The sequence below is a fragment of the Anoplophora glabripennis genome, unplaced genomic scaffold (genome assembly GCF_000390285.2).
Source record: "Anoplophora glabripennis isolate ALB-LARVAE unplaced genomic scaffold, Agla_2.0 scaffold183, whole genome shotgun sequence".
Taxonomy (NCBI): domain Eukaryota; kingdom Metazoa; phylum Arthropoda; class Insecta; order Coleoptera; family Cerambycidae; genus Anoplophora; species Anoplophora glabripennis.
Window position 1 is genome coordinate 401,448 of NW_019416293.1, and position 21,937 is coordinate 423,384.

The 21,937-nt window shown below is 38.8% G+C and overlaps 1 protein-coding gene across 1 annotated transcript in view; it reads left to right on the forward strand.

Annotated features, from left to right (window-relative positions):
- LOC108912305 (kinesin-like protein CG14535) overlaps positions 1-21,937 on the forward strand; it is a 134,808-nt gene extending 112,871 nt beyond the window's left edge. Inside the window, exons 4-9 of the mRNA XM_023453941.1 lie at positions 9,046-9,264; positions 9,653-9,746; positions 12,338-12,535; positions 18,200-18,415; positions 18,895-19,425; positions 19,759-21,937. Of these exons, the coding sequence (XP_023309709.1) occupies positions 9,046-9,264; positions 9,653-9,746; positions 12,338-12,535; positions 18,200-18,415; positions 18,895-19,425; positions 19,759-21,812 (3,312 nt within the window). The 3' untranslated portion in view covers positions 21,813-21,937. The remainder of the gene's footprint in view (positions 1-9,045; positions 9,265-9,652; positions 9,747-12,337; positions 12,536-18,199; positions 18,416-18,894; positions 19,426-19,758) is intronic.

A 21,937-nucleotide genomic window follows, 5' to 3' on the forward strand; every position in this document is an offset into this window, starting at 1 on the left:
TTTTGGTTATAGTTCATAGAGGGCGCCAGCCGCCAGCTGCCGTAGATTAAAGGTGTTGGAAACGGCATAACTTTTTTGTACTTAAAGGTATCTCATCTTTGGTATCAAATTCTTATTTTCCAACTTTTTTTACAAAAAAANACATTTTGGTTATAGTTCATAGAAGGCGCCAGCTGCCATAGATTGAAGGTGTTGAAACCGACATAACTTTTTTGTACTTAAAGGTATCTCACCTTTGGTATCAAATTGTTATTTTCCAACTTTTTTACACAAAAAAGGTAAACTTTGCTAATAGTTGAAATAATTAAAATAATTTAGAAATGTCAAAAACAAGGGTTTATTTAGAATTAAATATTGTAATGCACAGTAAAATAGTAAACATTAGTGGAAAATATGCCTTTTTGACAATAATTGCTCAAATTGCTATTAAAAGATTGTCTTCTTCTTCTTTCTTAATGCGAAAAGACTTTGCATCATTTAAAACCTGCTCCTAAAGTTCTTCTCAAGTGTGTATAGTTTCTCCATAAACAACTGATTTCATGTAACTCCAAAAACGAAAACTTCAGCATTCTATCTAACATTTATGTATACGAGTATACAATTTAATTTGTAAGCTAAAATGTAATTTTAATTAGATACGAATAATACTTAATAAAAATTAGCATACAAATGACAGCAATAAGGCAGGTGGAAGACGTCAATTATTTGATTTCCAACAAATTACAAATCCTACTTAAGAAACTTTACGGCTAAATTAATAATACCTGTAGGTAGTTAATTGTAATTTAATGCAACAGCATTGGAAGTTTCAAAGCCAAATATCTCGAAAACGGTGCGAGATAGCTACTTTAATAAAGTACACCTTTTTTGTGCAAAAAAAGTTGAAAAATAAGAATTTGTTACCAAAGATGAGATACCTTAAAGTACAAAAAAGTTGTCGTTTTTAACACATTCAATCTACTGCAGCTAGTGCCCTCTGTGAACTTTAACCAAAATGTGAACAGATTTCAATTCCTCTACTAAAAGAACTCCAATCCCCAAAATTTTGTGAGGATAATTGCATTTGTTAAGGGATAAATTAAAAAAAAACTGAAATAATATTTTACATTTAACACCCTGTATCTCTTTAACTATCAACTTTTGGACTAAGGTAAGTTCAGCTAAATCGCAATATTTTTACTCGGGAATCTACCCGTGAATTTTGGCCCACTACCTCGGGACCACCCTGTATATACCAAGTATATTAATTTTAATATGTTTCATCAACACTGTTTTATAAAATTGTAGGTTTCTTGTTTTTTCGAAAGGCATGAGAATTTTTCAGTTTCCAAACAAAATTATTAATTCTGTAAATTTAGTTATTAACAATTTATGTCGCAAAAATGTGTTTTTATTTGTTTCTTTACAATATACCGGTTGAATCGCGTTCTGCGAAGAAAATATAATTGTAGGAATTTGTTTGGTATTCTGGGAAATGACAACAACATTGACAGTGAACTGTATATTTGCTAAACTCTTTTACAAATTGCAAGAGGCAGAAGCCTATTTTAACCGACTTTACTCTGTCCAGAACAAGGACGGGGTCCGCCCGCCTTAAAAGCGTAGTTTTTCAACAAAAATGTTTTATATTTAACCAAAATAAACATAATAGGTACATAAAATATCTACATGCATTAACATTTCATAGGCAAAAATTTAGTCTTGATAATCAATTTCCACTGGCACACACACAAACGTTTTATAGCTCGTTTAAAAACACTTTCGCGAGTTTTGACACTAACCACACGACACAAACTGTCGGCGCCTGGATGGCCACTTTAAAGAAGGTAGCTTGTTGTCTTTTAGAAGAACTAGAGCATTCCTGGCTGAATGGTGTCACTACCTGATCGCCATTTTCCACGTGGTTGCAATAATCCTTGAACCACAGTGTCCAAGTGTTGAATATTGTGATATGTAATAACTTATTCAGTTAAGATTGCTAACATATTGAGGCAGAGAGAGCAATGTACCTATGAGGAAATGGCCTGGAGTAAGAGGACGGGATTCAGGCAAGTTTCGACCTGAGATATGTATACTATCGTGTACAATTCCTCGGACGTTAAAATAAAATTTCCTATTACCCGGCGCAGATGATATTTTGCAGATTTTAGTGTTGACTCCCATAATCCACCGAAGTGCAGATCGATAATTTTGATAAACACATACCTATTAAGAAAAATGCACGATTTGCAGAATTATTGATAAATTAAAAAAATTCGTTGAGAGAGTTAGCAACAACAAAATTTGTGCTGTTGTCCGAATATAGGTACATATATTTGTTATCATTTGGAAGTATTATTTGATGTTTTTGGTTATACATGATGTCGGAGTTTTGTAACTGCCCGCCTACGCGAATTACATATACCCGAATTGTCCAAGAAAGGATTCTACGATAATAATTTGCTAGGTATAAGTTGAAAGCCGTTTCGATTGTTAATGAGAACTCTCGAAGTTGTGTCGTGAAAGATTTTCATCCCTGACCTCGTTTAAGAAATTTTGAAATCGTATTAATTGCCCTTTTTATTTTTAATGATGTTAAATCCATTTTAACGACCGAAAATTGAAACGACAGATATACTCAAGCCAAATAACATTGTTTGCAATATGGAAGAATAAAAGGATAGGTTATAGGTGTTCACTGGAGAATAAAAGGAGCCCGAGTGTTGGCTAACACGCCGCTGCTGTCCCACATTGTTATGTTTTGCCTGCTTCGACGCGCTGGCTTGCTGCTATTTTCCGTTCACCGCTTCCTATTCGCCGAAACGCTCCTTCGACTTGTTGCTTGATGCTACTACTTCCGTGTTGCACGAGGTCCCCAGAATTCCTGTTAATTGTTGTTTTTCACTTTTCCTTCACACACTGTTTGTCTTTGTCCCGTATGATCCACTAAACACTACTTTCACTGACGAATCGCGGCTGGTTTGTATATTTTGCAAGATTCTTTTACAAATTGCAGTAGGTACTACAGGAGCCTAGTTTAACCGACTGTACCCCATTGTTTGCAGACCAGCACTGACGCCAACCCCAGTCCCCACCCTGCCCCTCCACTCAACACCGTCACGCAAATAGAGGAGGAGGGGGGATTGGCTTTGTTGGAAGAACGGTTAGCAACAATCAGAAATCATCAGGCGCATGCGCTTTTGCGAAATTATGATCGGAGAATAGCAAATTGCCAACGATGACGCTGATAATAAATTTGGTGATCCGGTGTTTCCAGAAATTTTAGAAAACACTGCCTTGCATTGGCATTATGTAGGTACTCTCAAATTTGTCAAAAATATGATTTTTATGTTTTCAGAATGTACAAATAAAGTTCTAGAAATACGTTTTTTTACCTTGACAATATGAGAATTAGCAGCTAAGAGAAAGTGTTCATTATATCATTATTTTAGCCTTGTTTTCCTAATAAAAATGTGCAAGTACATCAATTTATTTAGCAGATAACTCGACTGCTAATTCACATATTGTCAAGGTAAAAAAACGTACTTATATAACTTATTTGTACATTTTGAAAACATGAAAACCATATTTTTAACAAATTTGCGAGTACATTATTTTGTCACTGTACGGCATTGATCCCGGGATCCTGACCGCTTTTCAGTAGGTTCCTGAAAGATATTCTTATTTTTTATTTGTAAGTAGGTAAATCAGAATAATTCCCAACGATGTTTATAAACTTTGTTATGCTTTGTTTTAAATTAATTAAAAAATATATTCTTACGTAGGTACCTACATAACATACCGAAAATATTAAAAAATAGAAGACAGAATACAAAAATAGAATTTAATTATTTTTTTTAATAAAATAAAATATTTTCATCCACAACCACCTTATTTATACCTAATCGGACTTTTATCCACAGGATAGCATGACTTCTGCATTTATTACCATTACTCTCGTTAAATTCGAACACTTTTTCGTAATGTTCCTTGGATATCTCTGGCAATAAATGGAAAGTTGCTTCAAAAACAATTTTATGGCCAAGACATGCGCATTTGGTACCAGACCGTTCCAAATTCGTTCTTGGAACAAAGCTTGTAACAACTCTCTTTTATGAAATATTAGTTTGATTCCTAGGCGGTGTTATTACCATTAAGTTTAATTAACAATAAGGCTCCGAGCCGAAACAAGTGAATGTTGCTACCCCCATTACTCCGATGCTTTCATAATTGTATCAACTCCGGCGGTGGGATATTAATAAATGAGGGTGCGCTTCAACTGCTTTACACTTTAAGTCATTCAATTACTGCGAGGATCCTTAGCAAAAATAATTAAGCAGTTTAGGCGGGAGTCTACCTTGCAGACGCAGACGGATTCCGTCCGTGGAGTCGAAGCACCGTCGATATTAATTAATTGATAATTATTCACGTTGTTCTAGCGATTGTTCATTAATTATTTTAGTCGTAGTAATCACGGTATTAGTAGACGACTTCAGCATGTCACAGGGTGTCGAAAAAACAGTAAAGTAAGTAACAGTACTGATTCTTTTAAAAAATATTATTAGACATGTTCACATAAACTTACTTCCTTATTTTGTTAAGTTGGCCTTGAAAAGACATCCATCTAAGACTTACTTTGACAAGTCATAATCGATTTTTTTTGTTACGTACGTGATTTTTCAAGCGTGCGCGTCCCCGTGTGCGAAAATCTTACCTGAACTTATTCCTAGAATCGAACCAGGCAACTTAACTAATTAATTAATCCTCAGCCCGGGAGTTCGCGGCAGAATTACACGCATCGGTAAGTCAATTTTGATGCGCCCGAGGCCGTCGCCTGTCAAACCCCGACGCGGGAGGAAGGTGTGCGATAGAGGTTAACTTTAATCGCGGTTTACTTAAATTCCACTCCGAGCTATATTCTTATTTCTCCGAGTCGACGTTTATCAACCGCCATGTTTCCAGGGGTTTGATTTTAATTTAGGCGGAGATTGATAAAATTAGTACTCCCCTCGATGTGGAATTTGCACGCAAGCCGCCGTTGCAAAAATGGGTCAGTGTTTAATTGATAAAATCTATACGGGGAGAACAGTTTGCTTGAAAGTCGAAATAAACTGAAATTAGACGTGGGTGGTACGGAATGTAAATAAAAGTTTCTTTGCGAAAATGTTCTAAAAGTGAATCTTGCAGGAAAAGTTTTATGGGCTTATAGAGCATATTCGCGTTTTGTTTTTGTTTTATTTAGCACAGATTAAACAAAAATTGAATTATTTATGAATGAATTTGTATGTATTTTAAGTATATTGTCACACCTCACATAAATTTTTTAATTGTCAATGTTCTTCCAAGACTACCACTGCGTAAAACAATAATAAAATACGTAACATCCCGAATTAACTTGAATTATTTCTCAAATAATAATTAATTCTCAAACATTGACAGCGAAAAAGCAAATAACTGTGTGTATTAGTGATTTCTGCATAATATGAGTTAAAATTATCGAAAAATGTAATAAGGAACACAGAAAAGTTCCTTTGTATTGACTTCATTGTTCTACACAAAACAAATCAAATCGACTTGTTTTTTTGTTCTATTCTAGCTTGTTCCATTTCACAAGTACAGTCCATTTTCATAATGACCAGTTTTCCATTGGACTATTTCTATATGCTCACATAGAAATAACAAAATTATCAAGCAAATTACTTAAGTAATAAACTACCTAACAATTTGCAGTATACAGAAATTCTACTCTGGAATTATAACATAATTTTTGCAGTGTACATTTCATCAGTTTTCTATCGGTTACAAATAAAATATCTCTCTCGTATATGGAGAAACAATCTCGCCTGCTGTGGAAAAGTTTTTCACCTGGGCAAGAATAAAGTCACGTTTGGCAAATGATGTTCGGCTCATATATTCTCCCGTTACATCTTAACCGAACTCTTCGCTTATCGTAACGATCTACAAACCCAATTTCCTACGAGGAATCGATCTCTCAAATCAGCGCTTCCACGAATCCCTCACTATCTCCTTGTCACGCTCTGCATCTCCTCCATATTTTATGCCGCTACTCCCTCCGGTTATCTTCCCGTCAGAATGTTTCGTCCTGCTGCAAAAAATAATACGCTTCTTGTGTCTCATCCCTGATTGCGCCGTAATTAAAGGGCCGGTGAATTATTAACTTCGGTTTATGTCGACCCTGCCTTTTGCGTAAAAAGACGAATGGAAAACACGTTGAATATGACGTCATTTAAGTGAGATGACGCTTACTGATATTGGATGAAAAAAAGAAACAATTTTGGTAGGTTGGGTTTCCCGTATCCCTTTCGCAAAGTGTATGTCGGGCATTTCTGTACCGTACACACGCGGTACGCCAAACTCTTGTTCAAAGCCCGACGCCATCGACAAAATTTGCGCGGAATTTGTATGTCCCATATAAATTTTTGTCGCAGTTGATTTAAATTCCAGAACTGACTGAAATTTTTGTTCGGGGAATAACAAAACAAAAAAAAACGTAACATAAACCAGTTATTCCGTATTTCCAACGATCAGGTTTTCCGTATAGATTAAATTTAATGATAAATCAACACAAAGTAGCTCCACCGCGGGTAATTTGCTATTTTAAATTGTGTCCATGAAAATCTAATTAATATACATAGAGTTCGGTTGATTCTCGTTACACAATTTATGAAATTAAACGTTTGTAAATTAGAATTTTTTAGAGGACGTTTCGAAATGCATTGCTAATTATCGCAGCCGTTGAATTGTTTAAATCTAACAAAAAGCTCGGTAATTTCAACACTTCCGACAGCTTTTTATTTATCTTGCTTGCATGCAATTAAAGCTTGCACTCAATTCATATTTAGAATTAGAATTATTTACGCAAATTTTGTTTTTAAATCTTTTTATACGTATGTACAATTTGACCTGTTACCCTAAGGGTTGAAAATTTAATTTCAATTACTTTTAAGAAGCAAATGTAACATAAATGTTTAGCTAATTATTTTAAAAAAAGTTTATTTAATTGTTGAATACTATAGATTTTGATAAGTTTCTGACGAACTTTTTTTTTTCTATTTCATATAACAAGTTTGAGATCTATACAGCACCGCCAACACTGCATAATCGTTAATGGTAAATGCCAGAATAAAGTCAGTGGTTCCCAACAAGTTCTCTATTAAAAAATTTCTGTTAAATTTTACTTATTCCTCTTTTTTTTTTACAGAAAACCCTCTTATGTTGTACACAGTAAATTGTACCGTTATTTAAAACGTATGCACGTATTTTAAGTTCACTCTGTATAGCTGTAACGTTAACTAGGCGTGTTCCCAATACATTTAAGGAGAATGGAAGGCTACATAGTTTCACTTAAAAGTTAAACGAATGCTTTCTTCCTGGATGCATCTGTTCTATACAATTTAAACTCCTGCTCCCAATGATATATTTTATTACCCCCACTTTACATATATTTTACGGGTTCGGCAGCGAACTTTACGATCCAGCTCTGAACCGTCGTAAAAAAATTCGGCGTTACTACTTCGGCAGGAAATGAAGTTTTCTTTAATTGCCGGGCGTAATCGGTGCTCTTAAAAATCTGGGATGAAGTGTAATCCGGGATTAACAGTGCTCTGTATCCTGTGAGATTTATTTATCCGTGTCTTTTCTTCGATTTAATATACATTTGAATGTTACTCACTGACGTTATGGTATTGGTTGCAAAGAAAATTCTAAACTTAATTCAAACATATACAAATAATTATGTTTATTGTACATATACAAGGTACAACTGTCATTTAAACTCTCAACAGCAAAGCCACATTTACGCTGAACAAGCATTGGTAACATTTTATTGTCCACAGCTGTACATACGCGGTACTATCGGCAGAACCCGCTTACCTCCCTGAAATGCGGACGGGGCAAATACTGATATTACATTGTTGCAAATAATTTCGTTTGTGCCTTAGCAGGCATCCGGCGTATTTGTTTTCGTAGTGTACCGCCCGGGGCCGCTAATAATTACGTGTATACATTCGTCAATTTTGTACGATATCGACCTGGAGTATAATAGTAATACCGTTGATAATTTAACCACTATGTTGACTAACCTTCCGGCAACGCATTTATACTAGATTTGGTGAACTGAAATAATAATTTTGGTTACCGCAAGGGCTGTAAATTTTTAAGAATGGAAATTGAAACCACGGTTCATCGGATAGAGTGCCACGATATTCGTGTAAAAGTAAATTTGTCTTTTTTCTGGTAATTTTTGACAAGCCGTCTCGCGCATTCGGTAACGCTCGTGTTGGCAACACTGATCACAGAAGAGATTGCGCTAGTATCGTCGCTTTGCAAGTACACGGGGTTGTAATTTAACTGATGCCGGGGCATGTCAGTTTAAGTTTTAAACTGCCGGGATGTCGTTTTGGGCACGTGTGCCTTCAACTTTACGGTTTGTTACATAATGAGTCGTAAAATAATACAGCGTCGCACTCACAGAATCATCCAGTCGGTAAACTATAGGCTCCGAGTCGTAAAAAGTGGGTACTAAAGTTTAATGCTTCATTTGTTTACGATAAGTTCGCGTCGCTGCATTGGCGGAGCCGAGGTGTATACGTAGGTATAAATTAACTTCCTTCGGGGGGTGTTTTACAGTTCGTTGGTGACGATATTGACTGTGTATTTGAGCCCTGGGACTGATGAATTGTAAAATAGGTTCCTGGTCGGCACCTTTCATCTCCCGCGCCTGCTTGTTTACCTCTTCAAAATATCCAAAACTGATGTACACGGTGCGTGTTTAAAATTTAGTATTAGAAAATGTATCGTACACGCTTTCTACTGGTTTTTATGAGTGTTGTAAATGATATTAAAATACCGCTAGCAGAAATAATAATATGTTATAAATTTAAATTATAAAGTCATAAGGAATAGTTGGCAACCCTACTAGAAGTTCTACCTTAATTTTTTGTAGTATTATAGCTTAAAGAGACATTCTACAGCTCCTAAAATTTATCACCACACCCTTCTCTCTATGGACATCAATTTGATGACTAACCCCGTGTTTCCTTTTAGGTGAAAGTGATGTTGAGAGTGTCAAATCCCACGTCGGGCTCAGCTGCAGAATCGGGTAGTCCAAACAGTTTTTTCAGTTTGGACAAACGGAAGAAACAAGTCACATTAATCGATCCATCTCTGTGCAGTGGATCAGCAGCGCCGGAGGACAGGAGGGTGGGGGTGGCAGCCCCCAAGATGTTCGCCTTCGATGCCATTTTCTCCCAGGACGACTCGCAGGTAAGAGCGACTACTTTAATTTTCCTTTAGGGATCTAAATAGCTCAAATTATGTTTTCTCATAAAATCGCCTTAGCAACAGCCTCTTTTGGAACACCCTGTATGGATCAACATTATTGTTGCAAATCGATAACAGTTCCTGGTGAAGTCTTCGACGAGCGTTTCATTCCGACTCTCTGGAATCTTAAAAAGATTGAACACGACTTTTACATTTGCGTCCCCCTGCAGGTTGATTGGTTCCCGCGCTTGCAGAAGGAGATCCGACGCGGAGGGGCGCAATCTGGGCGAAGCGACCCGACATCTGATGTTAATAGATGCAGGGACGAGCGCCGCCAAGTTAAATTAGAAATATTATGAGCTGTACGTGATTCCCAATGTTCTGATTTCAGACCGAGGTGTGCTCCAGCGCCCTTACGGACGTCATCCACGCAGTCATCAACGGCACAGACGGATGCCTCTTTTGCTTCGGACATGCTGGGCTCGGTAAGTAATTACTGAAAATCACCTAGAAATTTAGGCCTTTTTTATCTTTTAATCTTTGTGAAAACTTGTAGCCGCGTCTATTTTGTGCCACGAATCATGTCATTGTTTTTCTTTTCGCGGCACGATGAACAAACACCATGTCGTAAATTTTTCCCCTCCGTTTCTGCATAATCAGCCTTATTCAAATTTTATTTAGACCTTAAAAACCATGCACCGTGCACCGCTCTGCCTCCGAACAAAGTCAATTTCATAAATATTACCGAATGTGACGAGACACTTCTGTTCAGATTTCTTGTCGCGGCCGCTTTGCATTTCCAAGGGAGGCGTTTGCATGGAAATGGCACATTACATGGAGTGTTATCCTGCAGGAGTGGCAACTTTCCCCTTTCATTTAAATCTGGTTAGTGTCTGTAAAGTGAGCCCCGGTAGTGGCACCGTGAAATTTATCTTAACACCCGCCACACATATTCATTAAAATTTACCGCTCATAACGCACTTCGTTTCAATTTGCAGACTAGCGTCAGTGTTTCTCGTTTTCGTGGGGCGCGAAGTTACGCTGTTGCGTTGTTGTTAAAATAATTATTATTAGACTGGTGTAAATGAAAATCTGATCATATTATCAGTAAGCCAGACAATTTCTTAAATGACAAGGTACGATATATTCCTTTCGAAAAACTCGACCTGTTCGTTTCGATTTTTTGTTGGAGACGGGATTCAATAAAAGCGAAAATTCTGTTTACAATACAGATCCCGGCGGTAATATTTTTTGCCTACATTTAAAAGTACAAAAGCTTCGCTAATTTATTTTCCCCGTCCGCGAGACTGACGTATTGAAAAAAAAAATCTGCGCGTACACGTCGTAACAATGGATATAGTTCCCGGCACGTGGAAAATTTGCAATTTGATGGAAGTTTTTATACACGACCGGAGCAATGTATGCATACAAAACACTGTATTGGATTCAGCCATTTTTCAGGGCCCGATAAGCCGCCTAATCCCTCTTCCGAATAAATACTGCGCCTATAAAGAAGGATATCTCTCCTGCAGGATTACGGATATTTCCAAATCGTCCCTAAACTTCGCAGTCTTTCTGCTGATGTCGTTAAATTCAGATTATAAAGGAGACAATCCCGTTCATCTGTTAAATGTTATCACGAAATTAAGGAGGAATCCAGTGAAACTGCTTAATGCCCTCCGCTATAAAGGGACCTACGTGCCTTATAAAAAAAGCTCATTACCGCAAGACAAACGCTAGTCAACCGAAGATCGTCATCTCGGGATATTTAAACAGCATCGATCTGTCTCGGATTAAAACGTACGAGGGCAATACCTGGCAGTTGGAAAAAATTTTAATAAGGGGTGGTTTGTAGTACAACGCAACAGTGGAAAATATCAACGGTTAATTTTTGCTTTAGTTTTATAACAAAACAATCTAGTGGACGAAGAGTTTAAAATGCAAGTCGGTGTAATAAAAATAAATGCTCCAATTAGAATTGTACCGAAAGCGGGCACGCTTGAAATTTTTATATTACCTTATTTCGCCATTCGCTGCTTTACATGCAAACTCGAAATGAAGTCTCTGGCTCCCATATAATAGCTTCCTATTTTAGTGGATATTCTCTACGATGCACCTTGTTTGTATTTTCAAACTGCAGCGAGTTCGGGTAATAGAAAAATAGCGCAGGGATAAAGTTATGACTATGAGAAATATATTCCTTTGTCGTCGCTTTCGTCGTTTCGTTAAAAATCAAAGGTTTAATTGTCGGATTCTATGAAAATTAATAACGTTCAGCACTGAGTAAAATATTAAGCTAAGCTAAAACGATTAATTTCTCATTAGTTAACATCTACTGTGTAATTATTTTTCAAATATGTATATGTAAAATATTTTAATCGAAAAATACCCAGTTCCGCGCATAATTAGTGACATTTTTCATCTCTTGTGATTCAATTAAGGGATTAAAGTCAGGGGAAAATTATCAATCGACTCAGACAGCTGTTTACACAGCTCCTCCTAGGTATTTGTATATGGGACTGGTCTGGGTTTAAGAACTCCTAAAAGCTTTATCTTCATTAGACAGATTATATCTGAAAGTGATGGCAATGACTGTAAGCCGAAAGCAATTAGGAGGGGAAAAGTTTGTCTTACACTCATAAAGGATTTTATTAGACAACTCGTTTTTCAGTGGAAGAAGTTCGGTGCCGTTTTTCATTCGGAGGGGCGGACTAAAAGCAAAACAAATGTCCCTGGAAGCGCTGCATCGAATTTTCATCAATTAGCACCAACTTTCTCGAGCTGAACATACTCTAAATGACCAGTAAAAATTCTAGACAGCCTAGACCCAACTGCTTATTTTCGTCAACGAGTAGAAGGTCCTTCAGACAGTCAACAACGCGGTTGTTTTCGAAATTAGCCGGAGCAACACTAATTGGTCTATCCGATAATTGATGACAAAGTTGATTCAGTAATTACACCCCAGAGATACATCGTGTTTGCGATATTTGTTTGTCATTGCCCTCTTCCGTAAAATCTTGCATTTAATACCTTTATAAATTCACTAGTGAAATTTAACGATTGTTTTTTTTCCTAGGGAAGTCATATACGATGTTGGGAACTCCGGAGAACGCCAATACCTTAGGAATAATACCGTGTGCAATATCTTGGCTGTTTAAGGGGATAAATGAGCAAAAACAAAAGACTGGTGCTAGATTTTCTGTGAGGGTATCGGCTGTAGAAATCTGTGGCCCTACGAATCAGTTACGGGACCTGTTGTCAGGATATTCTAATGGTAAGTAGTGCAATTATAATATAAATATTGAAATCCCTTATTTGTTAAAAACAATGTTACTGACAGACTTGATTTTAACAATTTGCAATTATTATTTAGTTGCCTGAATGATATTTAATAAAATATGTATTTATTTAACAGTCAGTATAACGATATAGGAATAATAGTAATCTGTAATATCGATTATATTGTCTCTAAGTGCGCAAACTTAAATTTGGATCGTACTGGCCAGGCACTTGTCCCTGGTTATATAACTGCAAGTAGTCAAAGTCGACGTTCGATCGCCTCTCCAACGAGAACTCGTCGAAACCTTCACGATCTACATCTTACCATGTATTCTGCTTAAAAGTGCTATTTTCTACACATTTCACATTGCCTTTCTCGTTACAATGTACGGATAGGTACTTTCTTAAAAATACAATGCCCACAATAATTTCATTAGAACGTTAAAAATAAAATACCTACTACATCATTCATTAATGCATTTATCAACTTTATGACCGACGCAGCCATTTTAGTACGTTGTTATTCAAACATTATTATGTTAATTATTATATTCCGAACCGTAATAAATTATTAAATAAATATCGCAAGCTCCTGTCCGTTGCCCGTGCAACTGCAGCTGTAAATGCGGCTCTGCCCTGGCCAACGCCGATAGCCGCCGATAAATTAATCGGCATTGTTTAGTGCATATTAAAATAGGTTTGCCTTAAATAAATATGGCTGGCATTAAGTGTATTCACGTACCATTAAACCGGTATGAAATACCGTCCGATGTCCCTTCTATTATTATTCAATAACTATTAATTTCGCCATTCATTTGCCATTGCGTCCATTACTCGTTGTATTTCCTGTCGGATTAATGTACTACCAGCCGTAAAATACGGCTTCCCGCATTCCGCGAAATAAATCTACGCCTTTTTAATTCCCATCACCTACTTGAAATAAGGGATATATTTCCGCTAATGAAATGGTTTTACTCAAAATTCAGCTGTTAATTTATTTTTAAGCTCAATTCTCGTTTTTAAAAACATAACAGCGGAGATTTTCGTCTGGTTTGGTAAAATATTTAGCCGAAAAAAATATTTTTTGAGAAAGAACATCGTGCATTTTTTTGCAGAAAAATGACGAACTGTTAGGTTGTAGTCTTTTATTTGATCGACGGAAAATTAATTTCATCGGGACTTATTTTTTGAGTAATCTCGTATATTTGATTATGCGATAAAATTTGAAAGTTTTTATCTTCCACCTACTAAACTCTTCGCGTCAGAAAACCCAAATTTCGCAAAGTGCATTTTTATTCAATTAAACCCAGTTTCAATTTCCACTCCTAACGCCAACCGAGTTGTTCCTTTTTGATGAATTCCGGTAAAACTTCACTACACTTTTGAATTTACGTTAAGGTGAATGTAAACGAATACCTGCCGGGAACACTCCAGTTTACCCACGTGCGGTGTTGAATTTTTAGAGGTCCCCGAGAGCGACATCTGTCGACGATAAGACCTATATAGGGTGTTCGAGAAATCCGACCAGAAATCTTGTCCGTTTTTGTTTGACAAACAAATTTCTGCAAAGGTAAAAGTAAACACGAGTGAACCGACACGTGGGCTCGAATTTGTAAGAGCGTATATCTGGGAAAAGATTAAACATAAACAAAGGTAAAATGATGTATGAGGTATCAAGACCGAACCGGCGCTCGATCCATCATAGTCGCGGTGGCCATGAAAGAAACAGACATGGATACGACAGCGGTACCACAATAATCCATAGTGGAAGACGGGGGGGAGACCCGTACATGGATTTTGTTTTTGTTGTGTTCCTGCGTGTTTTCGTATACACAATGAAGCGCTGCTCTGGGTTTGGGATGATGCAGGACTTACAATTTAAAGGTTCGACTGGGAAATAATTTGGGATTTGGGTTTAATATGAATAATTTCAAAATAATAAAAAGTTTTCATATTTCATTTTTCATTTATTCAACAAGTCCAATTAATTGAGGTACCTACTTGCGTTACAAACCCAGGAGCAACAAATCAAACAAACGTTATTCGTGACCCCTCCGAAATATATTTATTCAATTCGCAGTAATAACAAAGCGCCCGAACGCAAAATACGCGTATACGCACAATGAGAAGTACAACACAAACACTGATATCTAAATTCAAATCACAGACTGTAATCTAGAGTGCCATAGCCAATCCCGAAGTTTATGAGTTTCGTGCCTAGCGGTGCAGCTTGAATTTATGTGAGATTAGTTTTAATTAATTTAGGTAATTATCCTAATATTATACTCTCCGTCGTGTGTAGCTAAGGCCGAGGAATGCTCTCTATGGCGCTGGAAAGCTCTAGGAAATACTGCCTAGCTCACGAACTCCTTAGAAGTCTTAATGAGATCTTTGCGTCGAATCTGTAAATCTTTCTAGGAATAACTTTCACTTCTTTGGGTACTTTTACTATTGTTATAATAATAATACATATAATACTGAATATCGATTCAGCTTTTGAAAAATAAGTTGAGTTAGGGTTCAGCAAGCAGTCTTGAAAGTAGGACAGACAAGATTTTACTGAAATTTTAGCTATAACATTTAATAATTTGAGTAATAACATTGAAAAAATCCAAAGTTATGCAAAAACCTCATTTATGTTATAGTATTCCACGTTCAAATGTATTTCACAAAATTTTTCACAAAAGAAAATTACCTCTATAGTATAAAAAACACAGAGATGAAAATCGCTCTTACCCTTGCAATTTTACATACATAATTAAAAAACCCAGTCTAATGGGAGGATTTTTATTCACTTTCCATGTGAGTAAGAATGTGTTTCATAGAAATATCTACACTATTTGGGAACGCAGTTAAAAAAAAACGTAAAGAAGCTAGTTTTTATAGTTACGTAGGTGGTTTTCATGTAACTCTACGTCACGTGGAAGCAAGGAAAATCCTTAGCGCCTTGGAGGGATATAAACACGAGATACGTCAGCGGGAATGAGGCAGATGTGAGGAATCTCCCGACGGATTCTTATTAGCGAAAATAGTATTTCGGGGGAGTGTTACAAGGTGTCTTACATATTGTCGGAGCAGGCTGACATCGGAAGCAGATGTGTTTTATTGTAACAACATCGAAAGGCTGTGAGAAAGTTTGCCGTTATGAAAAACACCGCCGACTTCCCTATTAGCAAACTTGATAGAAGGAGCACTCTGATTAAAATTCCTTAAAGTTGCGTTACGTTGAAATTAAAAACACAACTCCGGTATTTCTCGGGGTCGGGAAATTAATTATTTTTTAATTCCTGGGATATTCTAATTCCATAAAGGGGGGGCCTTAATTAGATTGTAAATTTTTGTGATTAAAAAATTAACTGCATATTTTCGACTTTCCGAAGCGAAAATGTGATTGAATTTATTATTAAATTACGCCGTGGAGGAAATTTGGGTTTAACTAATTTAAAAAAAAAAACATAAATCTTGAAAACTTTCCATGTATTCTAATTTAGGCAATATCAATATTTTTACATTTGTTACACTTTTTTTGTCATGTCGTTCCGCTTTCCACCAAAGGTTATCTTTATGCGTAATTAAAAAATACTCAGGATATAGGTTAAAACAAGTTTCTTGCATTCCTCGCACGAGCACAACGTGAATATGGAGGGCATGGCAAAAAAATTAATCGTGATGGCGTGCAACCCGCACTAAATATTTTAAATGCGATTTTATGGCTTAACATGACACTATCGCAATCATAAAAAGTTTTACGACGGCGGATATAAATTAGTATTAAGGTAAAATAAAAGTAAATTCATACTAAAATGAAGGCAACTTGTTATATTGGGGTTGCTGTAGGATGTTCATTAATATACAATTGTCCATATATATTACTACTATATAGAGAATACAAACTCATGAGTAGTATAACTTTGATCCCTATATATTTGAGTTTAAAATAACTGTACTCGTTTTATTAATTTTTTCTTGAAACCGTATCGCTCCCGTAAAAGAAAGCACAACCGGATATGCTCTAAAGTTGATGTAAGTTTGCTGCAATGCACCTTGCTGAAAATTAATACCACTGTCAGCAGCTATCAAGTTAGACGCTTTAAATGTACACTACGAAGAAGTGAAATGTAAGATATGCAAATTGAACAGGGGATCTTCATTAATACTTTTGCCGGAAAGTAATTTATTACTGGGAGAACGCCGAGTTTCCTCATAATTATTTTTACGAGCAGGCGTGTCGTGTCCATTGTCCTCTTAATGTCGCAGAAAAACAGAAAATTCGTATCCGCGATAATTTTTAAGATGCAAGCGCACCAAGCGGCGAAAGCAGTAAGCTCCGAAACAAGGTAATTTTGACATTGCCGTTCGCGTTTACACATTCATTTGAACAACATTTGTCTTATTTGCCATTATTATTAGTAATTTTGTTATCAAACTGCGGTTATTTCACTTTTGTGTTATTTTATAGGTTTCAAATATTTCATAAATAAATTTTAAGGCAAGTATTTATGTCTACTTTATTTGTCTCTAGCATTACAATGTAATGTACATTTTATTAAGTTGTAACTATGAACTTATCCGTTGTGGAATACATTTCCTATTTACATATATGCTAACGAAAACTCTCGTTGTATATTAGAAGGAGAGGCAGTTTTTAAGGCTGATCATGTGGTACTATATGGGAAAATTGAGCAGTTAATTTAAATTTAGAAATTTATATTATGTCTGCAGACTAGTGCCCTTACTTACTAACAACCCTCATGAAATTCAGGGAGTATTATCTATCGGCAATAATATTTTGAAAATTTCTTCAATGGTTTGATGAAAACTTAATTCTGGATTTTTCTTGGACCATGAAGAGCAAACTTGAACTGAACAATAATAGTTTGACAGTTTCTTCTTTCTATCCATAATTGCTGAAATTTTCCTCACACTATTTTCTTAAAATAACTGTGTTCAAAAAACGAACACTAAATTCAATTTTAAATAAAAACAAAACGAAATGTCACACACAGAAGAAATATTTACCTTGTTTCGCTAGTATCACTTGTCACCGCCAGAGGGCGAGCTCTTAGCTGCATTCGCGAATAGGTACAGAACAACACGGTTTTATTTCTGGAAAATCTTGGATAACAAATCCAGAGTGTCAAACTTTTTTAAAAACAGTTTTATCGTAAAAATCTTTATAATCCTTTAGCTGATTTTATTGAAATTTGGTAGTTATTTATGGTAGAAAGGGGCTTATTTGGCCCTAACTAGATTAAAATTATTCCAGTCCAGTGGAGTTCCAGGAGGCACTTAAACCATTATTTTTGACAAAAAAAATGTGCGCTACTAACTTTTTTAAAACTTTTGTCTCGATTTTTTTCGTATCTTGTTTCCTTTTTGGAGAAAAAAAATAAAAATCACTTTATTTGCAACATCTACGTCGTCAAGGGTGTAGAGACACAGCTTTTACACCACACCTATCAATTACTAATAGTAAAAGTGGCAAATATGATTTTTGACAGTATGACATTAAAAGTACAGGAAAATCTTTAGATCTGTGCACGATTCCGTACAAAACTAGTAAAAGAAGGATGTATAGCACACATCGTCATAGTTTATTGCCCTGGGAGATTTCGCTCCGCGCGGCGGCACTGATTTATCATTCCGTTCTCGTTTCCAGACTCGGAGCAGTCGCCCGGCATGTACCTGCGGGACGATCCCCTGTTCGGCAACCAGCCCCCGCACTGCGAGCTGCGGGTGCCCACCGCCGAAAAGGCTGCCCACTACTTGGACGCGGCGGTGGAGTGTCGGGCCCCCGCCCGGGAAGACTCGAGGGATTCGCATCTGCTGTTTACCCTGCACGTCTACCAGTATAGCGTCGCCGGTAAAGGAGGCGGTGAGTAAATTAGGCCCGCAAACACTTTGACGGACCCGGCCGAGGGGTGGTGAGGAATCGGCAAGTGCGTATTTCGTTGCTTTGCAAACACTGCCGGGGAATATCGTTCTTTTCGCTGCGTTTTAATTGCCATTTCTTAAAAGTGATGTTTTTCACTCGCTCAGCGACAATTAAGTAAAAAAAAAATGCCTGAACAACAACTAAGACATAAATTTTGTACATCGGATTTGAGGTAATCTCGAACAATTAATTGAGGTACCTACATAAGAGGAGAACACTTATTCCCCGCTTAATAGTGTATTTAAAAGTAACGGCAACAGAAAAGTTGCCCCATTAACCGCCGCCAATTTATGAAAATTGGATTCCTTATCGCCTCTCGGCGCGGGCGGCGCGTCTCTGTCCCCGCGGCGAACTTATTTCCCATTCTCCGGCTCGCCGCTCCATCCAATCCCTTACTAATCTAAGAAATCGTTCCGCAGTCGCCGGCGGCCGGAGCCGTCTGCATCTGATCGACCTGGGGAACTCCGAACGAGGGAAGGCGAGCGGCGGGATCCCTCTGTCGGGCGTGGGCAACATCCTCCTGGCCATATTCAACGGCCAGAAGCACCTGCCCTACAAGGAGCACAAGCTGACCCACTTGCTGAAGGACTGCCTTAGCTCGCTGACCTGCCACGCCGCGATGATAGTCCACGTCTCCCCCTTCGCCCAGAACTACACGGACACCTTGACCACCGTGCAGTTGGCGTCGAGGATACACCGAATGAGGAGGAGAAGGATCAAGTTCGTGTCGTCGGCAGCGGGGAACGGGTCGGGAGGGAGTTCTGGGGAGGAAGCCACGAGGACCACGGGGACCAGCAGCGAGCCTGATCCTTCCAGTAGCGATTTGTCCGCGGACACGGTGATTTACGTTGGTCCCGCGGATGACGCTACTGATGGGGAACATCCCCCTGTGTACATACCCAGCCTTAACTCCGGCGATAATCGGTGTTCCATGAGCAAAGCTTTAAGAGGTAAAGGTTGAAATTTTTAAACATTGTCATAAGAAAATGTGAAAAAGGTTTTATAGAATACACCGACATATAACTCTAGTTTCGAGTACAAATGAATTTATGGTAAAAATTTGGTGAACTCATTTTGGAGATCGAAGGTTCTTTGATGCGACGAATTCAAATCTGATTATAATTTTGCTGTTACTTTTTAGAGGGCGCCACTTGCGGCACTTCGCGTGTCTTTAAAATGTTAAAACAAATACACTTAGATCTTCATGTGGTTATTGGTGAACTATGAAGCCTTTGATTTCACGTCTTGATTAAGTTTTTTTTTAATCGCATTTTCTTTTGTAGGTTCCAGTGCAGAACAACGACCTTCCCAAGTTCCTAAGCCCCAAAAGTCCGAGGAGAAGCCCTCCTCCCACAGAACCACCGTCAAAACGTGCCAAAGCAACAAGACCTCGCCCGCCCACATGAGTTCACCCAAATCGTCCCCCAGCCGGATACCATCCATTAAAAACAAAAGCGACCCGTCCAAACACCCAGCGAGCGGCGCAAGCGACGAACAGTGGATCGACGGACCTCGAATATCGAAATCCAAAGTGGCAGAGGCGCGGCATCTGATGAAGGAAGCCTGCCACGTGAAGAAACGCGAGACCTGGGTGGACGGTCCGATGCAGGCCGACGGCTCTGCGGGCTACGGTTATATGGACAGTCACAAGAAGAACATGATAAGGAAATGGGTGGAGCACCAGACTATCCAGATACAGAAGTCGAAATACGTCCACCCCCGCACGCAGGACATCAAACCTCCCAGAGAACTGACACAGTTCAAAAACTGTGACGAAGACGAGGTCGTCAAGCCGCTTAATTCGAAAAAGCACGATGTAGTGGAGGAGAGCGTGATTCGGACTGGGTTGAAGATGTCCGCAGTCGCTAACGATGTTATACCGGAGTGTAACACGCCTGAAGAAAAAGAGGTTGTAGAAGACGAGGATATGGAAGACGACGAAGAACCGGAGATTCCCCCCGCTCTGCCTCTAATCCAGCCGTTAAGCAGTCGAGAAGTGTCCTTGGAAAGCTTGGACATGCTGTTGAAAGAAAGGATGTTGTCTAACGCCGAGTACAACAGTTACCAGAACAGCGCCTACGAGGACCACGGTGAAAGCGAAGGCGACGAAATGCTGGAAATCATAGAAGTGGAGGAACCCCTCGAACCCGTCCCGACACAAGACTGCTGCCTGCAAGTAACCGAAGAAGACATAGCTCTGTGTATGGGCTATGCAGAAAACCCCTTACCAGAGGTCGATCAAGAGAACCCCCTAGACCACCCCCTGAGAATACTAAGCCAGGAAAACCTCACGGTGGTCTCAACCTTTACCGATTCCATGTCCGTATTCACGGACCTGGAAAGACTTCTACCCCGTCATCGTTTCGATAGATACGGGTTGTACAACGACGACTACGAGGACCCCGACAATCCCTACCCGAGGAACGGCAATCTGGACGAAACCACCCGTAAAAAATTCGACCAGCTGGCGCGACTACACGAATTGTATTCTAACAGGCTGGCTAAGGCGACAGTAGCCAACTCGGAAACGTACCAGCAGCAAAAACAGAACAGGGTTCTCACCAGGTGCGGATCCCTAACTCTAACCGACATGCTGTACGGAGGAGGCGAAGGAGGTCACGACAACAGCAGCATATACAGCGAACCCGCGTACGTCCAAGAGAAGTTCTGCGAGAATTGCAAGGTCAACATGTCCCGACCGGCGACGGCGCAGAATTGGTACACCGACAGTTATCTTTCGGCGAGCACACAGGATCTGACGGGGAAGAAGTCGTATGAATCCACCTTGGGCAGCCGGTTCCAAAGGTACTGCCACAAGTACAGGGACAATAACCTGGCATACCTGCGCCATCCCGATGGCGCGTCCAATCCGAATTTAAAGGAAGAGAGCAGCAAGCGGATGCCCGGGAATGGCGCCTGTTCAACGGAAAAAAACTTCGAAGGCGATCCCGTCGAGTCGATCGTTTCCCAGCCCCTACCGCCCCCCAACAGTCTTCCATCCGTCGAGAGAATGAATCGTGCCATTCTGAGTCTGGAGACGGGGGTGACTGCCATTAAGTTGGGTCACAAGTCCGAGGGATACGACAGCGGTCACGATTCTACGCCTAGGACGTCCAAGCACAGCCCCGCCGCCATCTCCAGGAGGGCGGAGAGTGGCTACGACAGCGTGGTGAGAGACAGCGAGAGTTCGAGCATCGATTCTGAACCCAGCAGGTTGTCTCATTTCCACAGTAGGAGAGGTAAATGTAAGCACAAGCATGAGAAGTCGTTCTGTTCATGGTTTCTCAATCCGTTCACTTGTAAATATATTGACGAACCCCCCGAGACGCACTTCTAAGCTTGACAGGTTTTCGTTGTTCTTTTCTCGAATTTTCCCTTTGTACGTTCGTCTCAGGATGACCTTGGGCTGTATTTCTATAATGTATTTTCAATTGTCTGTCCATTTCTACAAGCGATCTGTGT